This window comes from Larus michahellis, chromosome 18 (assembly GCF_964199755.1).
Source record: "Larus michahellis chromosome 18, bLarMic1.1, whole genome shotgun sequence".
Taxonomy (NCBI): Eukaryota; Metazoa; Chordata; class Aves; order Charadriiformes; family Laridae; genus Larus; species Larus michahellis.
Window position 1 is genome coordinate 8,464,866 of NC_133913.1, and position 13,219 is coordinate 8,478,084.

Sequence of the window (13,219 nt, forward strand, 5' to 3'; positions counted from 1 at the left end):
AAAAATAATGTATTTCTATTGTTATCTACTTAGGCTGTTTCTTTTTATTGTTTTCCTTTGCAGTGTCTTAACAAAAGTAAATCTGGAGAAGAATGAGGGAAAATCATGACCAATAGCCTGAGATTGAGCAGATAATCATGGAGATTTGTTTCTCATAATATTAAATGATGATTTGATTAATGATTTTTATGTTCTTAAGCAAAGATCTGCTTTTCTATATAAAAAACATTAGAAACATAAATGTTGGATAGTTTATCAATAGGTGGGCTGAGGTAATGGTAGGAGGGCATTCTACTTTACAATAGGGAGAAACAGACCTTTAAGGGAGAATCTCAGAAGCAGAAGGAGGTCTGGAAAATTCAGAGGCATTACCTCTTTAAAGCGCCTTTTCCTCTCTGCTGACCAAAACTAGAGATTGACTCAAGAGATCACTGGATTCAAAGCAACAAACACTTCTAAGGTACACTTCACCTCAGCCTGCTCTGAGTATCCTCAGTTCAGATTATTTCTTCTTAAGAACTACCATTGTTGCAGCCATACGAACTTCACTGAAAACAACATCACCCTTATTAGCAGCAAAGGTTGACACAACACTGCGACTACCCATGAGCGTGGACCATGCAGAACAGGGCCGACAAGGATGGGGATGTGGCTACGTGTATTAACTTTTCCTGAGAAATGATACAAATTCACAGAATGCCGCTTTGATGACTTTGTTTCGCAAGCTGTAGATCAGAGGGTTCACAGTGGGAGTCACCAGAGCATACATAATGCTCACTGGTTTGTTTTTCTTTTCTAATAGAGCGCTAGTTGGCTGGATATAGGTGTAGATGATGCTGGAGTAGAACAAGCCAACAACAGCAAGGTGTGAGGAGCAGGTGGAGAAGGCTTTCCACTTCCCTTCAGAACCCTGGATCTTCAGGATGGTGATAATGATAAGGCAATAGGAGAGGATGACCAGCAGGAAGTTTCCCATGCCTAAGATGATGTCTGCCGTGTAAACCATGATTTCACTGAGATAGGTTGAGCTGCAGGACAGGGCAAGGACTGGGGGTATCTCACATAAGAAATTTTGGACTAAATTTGGCCCACAAAAGTCCAACTGTGCCACAAGAAGGGTGTTTATGAGGGAATTGACAGTACCGATTCCCCAGACACCAGCCATTAAAGTGATGCAAGTCCCCTTGCTCATCATGCTTACATAGTGAGGAGGCCGGCAGATGGCCAGGTACCGGTCATAGGACATGACTGTTAACAGTATAAGCTCTGTTGAGCCTGAGAAAGTGAAGATGTAGAGCTGTGCTACACAACCCTCAAATGAGATGGTGTTCTTGCCCAGGATCAGGTTCTCCAACATCTTGGGCAGCACTGAGGAGATAATTACCAGGTCAAGGATGGCCAGGTTGGAGATGAAAAAGTACATAGGGTTGTGAAGCCGTGGGTGGACAATGGTAGCTATAATGACAAATGAGTTGCTGAGGATAGCAGTGAGGTAGACACACAAAGATATTGCAATATAGAGACCTTGGAGGTGAGGGTTGTCAAAAACACTCTCAAGGATGAATTCAGAGACCTTGGTGAGATTCTGTGGGTGCATTTGCCTTGGGGTCCCCTACGTAGGAACAAAAATAAAGACATTACTGCATCATGGCCAGAACATATTCAACGCTAACAGGACTTTTGGGGTTTTTCCTTTTTTTTCCCTTTCTCTTCTTTTCTTTTTCTCCTGAAATAGTATCAGAGACATTTTAAAGCAATCACATTGCATAGTGGATCTTCCCTGACTGTGGTATGGACTTAGACTTCTACACACGAATCCCCAAACTTAGATGCTGAAACCTAATTTCTTCCAGTGCTGTTTGGGTGCAAAATAAGTCTGCATTGGGCTAAAAGCAACACCTTTCAGAAGTGAACGCAAGGAGAGGAATAGGGAATATTGTGTCGTTGTACCACAGAGTAACAGATAGACAGAAGAGAACAGCGATATTGATTTACTAATTTATAAATAAATACGTAATGTAAATAATTACTTTTTAAAAAGAATTTCAGTGTTCCCTGAGGAACGGAGAAACTTGTTTAGCAGCTGTGTATCATGCACCCTACATACTTTAACTATGACCGATCAGGGTTATGAAGGGATCTCAGCTACTGAAGGTACATGCCTATTAATTGCAAGCAGAAAAGGTTAACGTTTCTGACCATCTTTGGTGATTGTCCTCCAGGAATCTGGCTGATAATGGAGAGATCAGAGACTGTCTGCATGAGGATTTACTCAGCAGTGTAAGGTTGAAGCTGTCTCTGGGCTTGCATTTCACCAAACTAGAGTGCTGCTAGCTGCAACTGGCGATCTTCCCAAATATGGTCATTACTAGTAGATTTTACATAGTTCCATCTGGTTCATCCCATTTTGACAATCTAAAATTGTGCCTGGGATTCCATTCCAAATGACCAAGCAGAGGTTCTCATACTCAGGTACAAGAAACAGAGTTATAATTTCTGCCTTGTAGTGCAATGGTACAAAATTAGCTCTTCAGTGGAATTCAACTCATCTCCCTGCACTTCCAGGCGACCTGCAAACAGAGTCTGATGGAGATTTCCCCTTTCACTGGTGTCAACTGAGAGAGACTGACTCATCTATAGCACACTCATCTCTTGATGAAGACACAAGTCTAAGATGGTTTACCCGAATCACCGTGCAGAGGCACCAGCATTTTCTCCCCTGTGTTGATTAAAACTTAGCTCAGAATTAGGTGACTAACTTGGGGTTGAATGAATCTCCAGTGATCATATTTTTCATACAATATTAAGGCATTACTGGAATGAAAAGTGTGGACCAAGTCTCTGCTCATTTCCCATTGAATTGAAGATGGAGATATTGAAGGTGGAGATATGGAGTTCCTGACACTAAAGTATTAATTTAAGACTGTAATAGTTAGTTCTGTTTACCTATAGCATTGAAAGAGTCAGACAAATATAGAACAAGGAATATAATTCATTGTTGCTTTATTAGACCCAGTGAAGAATGTACGAAAGAGAAAACAGCAAAGAAAATAGAAAAGGACCCAGCAGCAAAGGATTAATATTCTCACCTTTCATCAGAAGCACAAATAGTCTTCACAAGCCTTTCTGAAATAGTATCTTAAAATGCACCCCATCTATCAAGGTAATTTCTGCTGGAGGTTTCTCCTCCCTCATGAATGGAGGCTAGAATGAGCTCAAAAGCATGCCCCAAGAGGAGGAGGCAAGTACTTCTAACTCAGTTCAGCACTGAAGTCATGACCTGCAATAACCAAATGCCCCGTGGAGTGAGACCCAGACAGGTTTGTTACCTAATTTGCCTCTAGGGGAGAAGTTTCTCTTCATTTTCCCTCCTTGACAACCCTGGTATTAGTAAAGCTGATTTCTACTCAGACTTGCTGGTTATGATTCTTGGGCTTGAAAACTAACAGTGTACTGGGCTGTATCATGAGGAGGACAGCCAGCAGGCTATGGAGGGAAGTGTTTATTCCCTTTTACCCAGCACTGGTTAGACAGAATCTGGAATAGCACATCCAGTATGGGGTCCTCCTGTATAAGAAAGATGTTCATAAGCTTGGGTGAGTCCGGTGGAGATAAGTAAGATGGCCAAGGTGCTGGAAGAACACACTGTATTTGATGAGACTCAGGGAACTGAGTTTCTTGTTCCTGGAAAACAGAAGGCTTAGTGGGACCTTATGACAGCTTAATAATTCCCAAGGGGAAAAGGAGGGGTTCCTGTAAAAAATAGCCTAAAGAAGGATTAGTTCATGGTTTTTCTCATATTTTCATGCACATCGCCCCTATCCTGAGGAGCTGTTAAGGTGGCAAACTATGCAGGCTTCTGTAAAGCCTGTATTCATATTAAACAGGAAGAGAGGAAAAGAAGTTTCAGAATGATTCCTTTAACCATGAATGAAACACAGAACTTTATTCGCAATGGGATGGGAACAGGGAAGCTGTTGGTGGAGGTCCCAGGTCAGTTACTGGGTAGACTGAGTATCTCAGCCCAGCTGTGGGGAGATGCACAGTGTGCCTGTGTGGGATTGCTCATGTTTGTGGGAGGTTTGTAGGTCGGTCTGGGTCTGTGCCAGCTGTTGTAGTGGTGCTGGACCTCAGGACACACAGGCCCATGTGAGGGTAACTGGGGATTCAAGGACAGGCACTGCACACTCTAAGTGTCTAGGGCAGTGACTGGGAGATCTGTATCGTATGTGTACATGTATGTATGTTTACACTCGTATGTATGCTCCACTGACAGATCCTCAACCTGATCAGCCAGAGGTGAATCGGGATAGGTGCCATCAGCATTTGCAGAGTGTTTCTATCCACATTGATCTGTGTGGCCAGCCTGAAGATGTAGTCCTGCCAGGGGTGCACATGTGAATGTGCCTGGAGGGGTCCATCTGCTCTGGGAAACCCTGGCAGGAGGCACTGCAGCTGCTGCTTCAGTCCCTGTGCTGGGTCCTAGATCATGCGATGGCCCCTGCAGCTTGGGGTGAGGTGTCCTCTGGGACCCCAGCCCTCCAGGCACTGCCACTTCCAACAGCTGCCTCTGCTTTGGCCTGACAGGAAATGAATTTTGGGCATTCATTCAGAAGCAGTAGTAAGTTGTGCATTACACGAAATCTTCCATTTACTCCTTCCTGATCTCACCTCAGCTGTCATCACAGACCTTTCACTGAGTACTAAGGCTGCAGATTCCTTCTACCAGCACGCCCCAGGGAATCCCCTGTCCAGAGCAGAGTGTCGCCTTCAAGTCATCCTAGGCTTATAAAAGTATTATTAAATGTATGATATTGATTGTACTAACTTATAGGTATAGTAAATGAAAAGACTGCATGGATGTCTCCTTCTACATGATTTCTGGATATAACTGCATCAAGCCATTTAGTTATGTGACTTCTGTGTTCAAACACAATACAAGCAACTTAGTATGCGGTTTCCTAAGATAAGGGAGGAATGATCAGTGCATGCAGAATGCTGCATGAACGTTGCTGCAGATTACTGCAGGTTGATATGTTTCTTTCTTTTTTTTTTTTTAATAATTGACAGCTGCTCCCTCATAGCGGCAAGCAATCAAGCATGAAGACAGCAGTCACCTTTTCTTTTTTTTTGATGTAACAGTGCTACTTATACTTGGAGATGTTTAAACCTCAGCTCTCTAGGATGAGAGCAACAGTATTCTTTGACTGCTTTAAAATGCTTCCAGTACCTGAACCCTCAGTATCTTCTTCCTTTCTCTCCCAGCTTTGTCTTCCACGCAGTCTGCCCCTTCTTTCCCCTTCTTTTCAGCAGAAAACAGACGGAGATGCCTTCTGTACAGATGGGAAGATGTTCCCTGGAGGGACATAGAAGTGCAACAACATGCAGCTGTCCTTTTTGGCTGTGGCACGGAAATGTCAGAAACACAGGACTTATATGCGTCTGATCTCTGAGATGCTTCTAAGAGGCAATTTTCCTGTGTAGTACAGCACACTGGAAATATTTCATCCTCTATTTATTTATGTATTCATTTATTTATGATTTATTACGATCTTAACCAAACAACAAAGAGTGAACGTGTGAAACTTCATGGAAAATATTGCCTAAATTCCCTCCTATGCTAAATGAGGGTCAAGAGCGTAAAGCACAGTCATTATTGTTTTCAGAATACACCAAATACACCATTAGTGGCTTTGCCGCCAGCATATCACGAGCTCCTATTAATTTTCCCCATGGTGGATAGAAGAAAAATATAATTCCTTAATTAAATATTTCTATCAAAATAAATGGTTTTGCGAGTGTAAGTTACTTTTAGTCTCAAAAGCAAGGCTTTTAAAAATCTTCATACATGACGTAAATCAAAATAAACTCTCTCTAGCTTGCCTCTCTCTCAAGCCTGTTTATGTTTGTACACAAAAGGAATGAAGGCGTAGGAAATTTGACTTGTTTTGCTGAAAGGTAATTTTACAGATTTGAAGACTTCTGTTGGTGCACAGATCTAGCAAGTAAAGGTCTTTACCTCATTGTGAACACGAGCTAGAAAAGTCCATTTCTTGCCTGTGGTGATGGACAGAGTGTAGAGGTAGACCTGTTCCCTTTTGGAGGTACAGGTGGTTGCCAGAGGAGACATCCTAGGATGTATCAGGTGGCAGCAGGTGTGTACGTGTGGGTGACTGTCTTTAGTCCTTACTCAATACATTCAGCCGCATATAAAGATCACCTCATCTGAGCAAGTGAGGGCCCACTTCTGAGTGAGCTGGTTCATTCTCCAGACTCCACTGACTGTATCAATTAATGCTCTGTGGGGGTGACTCAGCCGACAGCCAAACACCCACACAGCCTCTCTCTGACTCCTTTCTCCTGTGGGATGGTGAGAAAATGGAAGGAAGGAGAGAAGATTCATGGATTTAGATAATGGGAGTTTAGTAGGAAAACCACAAGCTGCGTGTGCAAGCATCGCAGCATTCATTTATTACCTCCCATCGGCAGGCAGGCATCCAGTCAATGCCTGGAAAGCAGAGCATCAGCACATGCTGCTGATGAAAATAGAGCATCAGCACATTGGTTGCTTGGGAACACAAATGCCATAACCAATAATGCTCCCCCTTCCTCCTCTTTTCCCATAGCTTTTATCGCTGAGCGTGATGTCATATGGCATGGAACATCCCTTTGGTCAGTTTGGGTCAGCTGTCCTGGCTATGCGCCCTCCCAACCTATTGCCCTCCTCCAGCCTACTCTCTGTGTGTGCATGGGGGCAGGGGGCAAAAGAGAAAGCCTTGATGCTGCGCAAGGGCTGTTCAGTAAGAGCCAGAATGTTGGTGTGTTATTGTGATATATTAATGTATGCTAAAGGCGGAACTCCCACCCAATTGGTCTCTCATTTTCCCTCCTCAACAGCACAGGGGGAGAAAACAGGTCAAGGTAAAGTCAGGGAGATCACTCACCTTAATACCGTCACGGGCAAAACATGCTTCACTTGGGGAAAATGAATTTCCTTTACTACCAATTAAAATAGGTTTGAGTAATGAGAAACAAAGACAAAAATTAGAACAACACATTGCCTCTCCCCTTTTTCCAGGCTCAGCTTCTCTCCATTACTCTTGACTCCGCCACCCTACTCTGACTACCACCTCAAGCAGTGCGGAGGGTGTGGAGGATGGGGGCGTTATGGTCAGTACATAACGATTCTTCCCTGCTGCTCTTTCCTCCTCATCTTTTCCCCTTCTCCAGTGGGGTCCTTCCCATGGCCTGCAATTGCTTCAGGAAACATCATGCTGCTCTTCTCACAGAGGCCATTCCTGCAGCCTCACCTTTGTACCCACGTTGGGCACCAAAAAAGACTGTTGGGGTTTAACCCCAGTTGGCAGCTAGGACCATACAGCCACTCTCTCAGTTCTTCCCCTGCCTCCCGGAAGGGCAGGGAGAAGAGGGAAAAATGGAGAGGAAAAGGAAAAAATACCAAAAAAACAAACTTGTGGGTTGAGAAAAAATAGCTTGATAGAACAATAACAGAAAAGGGAAATAGCAATGACAATCATTATAATGGTAAAAGAATATACAATAAAAGGTAATACAACACAAGTCACTCTCACCACCCAGTGAACCGGATGCCTAGCCCATCCCGAGCAGTGATCGCAGATTCCTGCCCCCCGGCCAACCCCTACTTATATATTCACAGAATCACAGAACGATAGTGGTTGGAAGGACCTCTGGAGATCATCCCCTCCAAGCCCCCCTGCCAGAGCAGGGTCACCCAGAGCAGGTGACACAGGAACGCGTGCAGGCGGGGTTGGAATGTCTCCAGAGACGGAGACTCCACCACCTCTCTGGGCAGCCTGTGCCAGGGCTCTGCCCTCTCTGAGGGTAAAGGAGTTCCTCCTCATGTTTAGGTGGAACTTCCTGTGTTCAAGTTTGTGCCCATTACTTCTTGTCCTGTCACTGGGCACCACTGGAGTAGGTCAAATAAAATACCTTGTCAGAAGTGACTGAAGAGCTGTCTAGGGAAGATGCTGTGATGGACCTAATACTCATAAACAACCGATAAGAAAACATTTTGCATGTGAAGGTTTAGGGCAGCCTTGGCTTCAGTGACCGTGAATCTGAAAAGCTGACAGAAGTGAATAATATAAATAGCATAACTACAACCCTATATTTCAGGAGAGCAGTTTTTGCCTTTTTCAGGGAGCTGCTTGGCTGGATCACACAAGGCCTTGGAGGGTCAAGCGGCCGCAGAAGAGCTGATTGATCTCTGAGGAGGACTCTGACTCAAAACACAAGAATGGTCCTGACCAACACATAGAAAGTTGAACTAGTGCGGTAAGTTTGGCTGACATGGATGAATGAAAAACTCCCATCTGAACTCGGATGCAAAAAAGAAGTACTCAAAAGGTGGAAGTGGCAATGGGCTACCCAGGAGAAATACAGGCTATATAGGTATGGAGTTAGGAAAGACAAAACTCTTCTGCAATTGAAAGTAGCCAGGGATATGATGGTTAATAAGATGTTGCCCGTAATTCCTTGGCAGAAAAAAAGAAAGGAAATGAAAAGATAATGTTGGCCTACTGCTCAGCAGTGCAGGGTAGACAGTGACACAGTACTTGGGAGAAGCCGAGGCACTCCACGCCTTTTTTTTTTCCCTCAGGAACAACAAGGCACAAGGCTGCGCGTAGGCACACCTATAACATAGTTCAGACGAGGAAGCAAAGCAAGAGTTTGACATTAAAAGCAGATTCCAAGCCAAAAGATGATGGTTCCTGAGGAGGCCTCTCACAGCATAGCTGTTTGTTTACTGGTCTGATTTAAGGTGCCAGATCAGAGCTGACTTTAAGTATAGGGAGCTAAGTCCTGTGGCATGGGCAGAAGGAGGAGGAGGCTGCAGAACCTCCTGGTACACTCAGGCCCTGGCAACGGTTTGGGATTCACACAGAATTTCAAAATAGGCCAAAACAATGTGAACTGAGAGCACACCCAATCTGCAAAGATTTTCAATTGTATTGTACGAGCTGGACAAATAGTAACATAAAAAGTTAAGGGAAAGCTATTGCATACTGACATATTTTTCTGCTTTCTTTTTCTCCCATATCTTCAATATGAGAAAGAAATTTTTCACTATAAGGATGGTGAGGTGCTGGAACAGGTTGTCCAGGGAAGCTGTGAATGCCCCATCCCTGAAGGTGTTCAAGGCCAGGCTGAATGGGGCTTTGAGCAACCTGGTCTAGTGGGAGGTGTCCCTGCCCATGGCAGGGGGGTTGGAACTAGATGATCTTTATGGACCCTTCCAACCTAAGACATTCTATGATTCTATGAAATATATTTAAGTGAAAATTCTAATTTATAAGCATAATTGTACTAATATATTTATTCAGTTCATGGAACAAAGATGCTTTGCCCTAGTTTCAATTATGACTATCTTGTTATGTGATGAATCGTTCTCTGCAGATTCCTCTTTCTCATGGCTCTGCAGACTATAAATAACTAACTTACATGTAAACAGTTAACTTGAGGAAGGTCACAATTCTGCGACATAGGTTTTACTTTCTTTCTGTCTTTCATATCACATTTTCAGACTACAAGTTAAAGATTCTGTCAATCACTCATAGAAGAAATGGAAAAAAAGATGGAACATTCCTTCAGTCTCCAAAAACAGAGAACTGTATATGCTTTTCCAGTTCCAAACTGGTTGTGGCTGTTTCCCTTTGAGATTCCCCTCCTTGTAGGTCTTTAACAGAAAGGTCATGGTTCAGGTACTGTTGAACAGTAACTGCACTGTAAGTGTAGCGCTTACTTTAAGCTCAACTCAAAAAACCCCAACAAAAGAGATGAAAAATGTGGCTGTTCTTTGAGAAAACAAAGATTTCTTATCCATTTGAAGGACAAAAATCCTTTTTCCCAATGTCTCCATAGAGTACTTTAAGTATTAAAGCAGGTGTCTAAGGGCGTCTCAAAGAATTCAAGAAACAAAAGCTGTAAACTTGCCTGATATTTTCCGTTCTCACACTCTTGACAATGAACAACTTAAAAAGTCTTAATTTGAATATTGTCTCATGCAATAATTGGTTCCATGGCTCTTCAGACTCTGCATGTCAGGGCTACTTAGATGAATTAAGTTTGTAGTACCAATCCTAAGTTAACCGAAAAGTATTTTTTTGTGTACTTCTAGAGAAATTTGCTAGTAAATTTGAGACACTCCTTACATAATTTTTAATTCCTGGTGCAAACAATGTGATTTCTTGTGTGAATCAAAATAATTCATGTGGCTATGCTTCGTCAGATCAGACCCAATGTATGCTGGACCTGAGTCACTGTTAGGCTGAAATAATATAGTGTTCAGAAACAGTTGTGATTTTAAATGAGATTGAGGTTATATTCATTCTCTAGTAAGATGAAACCCACAGAAAGGACATCAGTTTGGACAGATTCCACAGAGCAAGTCCAAATACTGCACACTTAGTAAAATATTTAAGCTAAATAGTGTGTGGCCATCTACTCTTTTCTGTCTTTTAGGTACTGGATGTCAGTAGTGATGACACTGCTGCTGAAGACACAGCACTTAGAGTACCTAGAGAATAACATTTTTTTTTCTGATCTTCCTTGGCAACTGGGTTACTCAGAAAGAACATGCATTACAAGCATGGGACATTTCAGAGCAAAACTTGTGTAAAGACAGCAAAAATGGAGAAGTTTTTATCTAAACATTTCTGGTTCTCAGGCCATTCTAAAGAGACCTTCAACAATTGGTTGAAGCTGAAATCCTCTTCGTGGAAATACACGGAAAAGATCATGCGAAATAATCAAAGCCAAAAATGTAAAGACAGATCTTTGACCTATGCAAATAAGGTACACCAGGCAAAAAAAGTGAAATGAAATCCATGAATCCAAATGCGGAAGAAACTATAGTTTTGTACTCAATGACCAAGTCTTTTATTTTCAATGAATTTGCTTCTCATCTGTAAAAGAGAGGTTGACTAAATTTAAGTGCAACTTTATTATGGAATAGATACTCAGAACCTTTTGTTAGGTTGTCAATAGGTACACGTTTAATTCCAGTAAGTAATTCCAGTTCAAATCTGATTTTTGTTTGTTTGTTTGTTTGTTCCTACTGAAAGAAGGAAGGGAAAAAAGGAGGGTGAAAATGGAAATGAGGGAAGGGAAGGGAAGGGAAAAATTCAAAGTTAAGATTAAAGATTCAAATGTGAATGAAACCTCTGCTACAGGAGATAGCTCTTCCTCTAATCCACTGCAATTAGGCGAAGGCAGTAGGCTAGATCAAGCTAATTCTGTCCTTTGAATCACACATCCCTTGATGTTTCCAGCTATTTTTCAGCTGGTTCAGGATGCACAGTTCATAGCATTAGTCATGTAAGACATGATATGCCTAAATCTGAAGGAGTCACTCTGGTCCCACTTTGCAGACTATGGAGGGAAAGTTGCCATTCAAAATAGTGTTTCATCTGCTGTTGTAAAGATATCATTACCTTGTTGCCTCCCATTGCCCACAGAGAGAGCATTAAGTTCTGAACAACCAACTATGACATTTCTAAAATCAGCTGAAATCAATCCCACCCATAGGTTAAATGGGGATTTCAAGAGAGTCTATTTAATCGTGGAGTAAGTCATGTATCAGAGGTAGCTCAGCTGTTCTCCTCTTGGCCACAAAAAATAAAGATGCATTAAGGACTCTGTCTTTTCAGTTGCACCCAATTCAACTAAATTGAAACAACTTTAACAAATTCTTTTACTTCTTCTCTGTGAGGTTAATCTTTGACAACTAGCATTATGACATCTGTGTGAAGGGCAGGTAAATTCCATTTATCGTGTTTCAGAGAAAACTTGCCTGATGTCCCATGGAATATACCATGTGATAATGTCACAGATTATTCAAGATGTGGCAGGAGAGAATCTACATTTAACATACAATTTAAAATCTGCAATGTAAGCTGACTGTAGGAGTCATCAGCCCAACACTGTCCTTAATGTAAGAAAACAAGGGAAATACTTCTAGTGAAATTTGCATGATCCGTTCTGGATGATCCGTTCTGCATGATCCACTGGATGACAGAACTGCTGAAGGTAGGACACTTACTTCAAAATGCTCTTTGTGAATACATAAAGCAAATCCAAGGAAGAGTGAAGACCAAAACTTGAAGGTCCTCATAGGCACTAAACAAGAATTACACAAAGTGAGAGTTGTTTCTCTCAGTTGTTTCTCTCAGTTTCTGTTCAGTAAACCAATGACTGCTGTGAGACTTACTGACTTTAATTAACAGCTGATGACCAAAGCGATAGTCTAAAACTTTAGTAAGGGATCAAAGAGCAGAATTAGGTAGATTCAACTTCAGGTGCATGGATCTGACAAGTTAAGAAAACTGGTGTGAATGTGTGCCATTACAAACTGCAGAAAATATTTGATGTCATTCTCTATTCTGTTACGCACAGGTTATATTGAGGTATCTCTCAGACTTTGGAGCTTCAAATAGCACAGTGTTCTTTCATTTCTTTGTTAACGGAATCAGTCAAAACCAGAAAGATTCCTTTTAAATACATCAGACCTTTAAATGCCCAAGAACATTAGGAGTTTCTTTATTGTGCTTGTAAGCTAAAATCATCTGTGACTCCCAATTCCACAGCTTTCATTTTCATGTTCATGTCAGAAAAGAACGCTGACAGAAAGGCATCTTGTGTGAGTGAAGTTTTGGCAGAAAGAATTTAGATGAAGTCAGTATGAGAAATGATTGCATCATGGCAGGGCTGTGTGCACTGCTCTTGCTCTGATGATGTGTCCTTCTCTATGAGTGGTGGTCTGTTGACCAGGTCCATGTGTGCACAGTGGAAAAGGTGCTTCCCTGCTGTGTGCCCATATATGCATACATTTCTGCTGCCCAAATGCATTCTGTGCCTTGAGATTTACTGGTGTCGTCCACAGGTTGGTTGCCCCTTTGGGAAGAGATGACAAGTCGGAAGAACGCAGAATTAATGACCACTTTCTCCTCTGTGCCAGGCTAATTTCTTCTCTCCTTCTGTGCATCAGTTTCCCATTCTGGGCAGAAAGAAAACACAGAGGTACCACGGCTGGCACAGCGCTGCATGAATATCCCATTGGCATCGCACACACAGCAACACTCACCACGGTAATGAGGCAATGTGACTAATGAAGGAGATGGTACTGAGCTTCACCCTCTACACTTTATTAGTGTTCTCTGTGGGTATCTTTCCCTCTAAT

General features: G+C 42.3%; 1 protein-coding gene across 1 annotated transcript; it reads right to left on the minus strand.

The window, feature by feature from the left end:
* Positions 1-661: 661 nt before the first annotated feature.
* LOC141732638 (olfactory receptor 13G1-like) lies at positions 662-1,964 on the minus strand. Its single transcript, XM_074561897.1, has one exon. It carries the CDS (start codon positions 1,595-1,597, stop codon positions 662-664), a length of 936 nt encoding a protein of 311 aa, XP_074417998.1. The 5' UTR covers positions 1,598-1,964.
* Between the last annotated feature and the right edge of the window lie 11,255 nt (positions 1,965-13,219).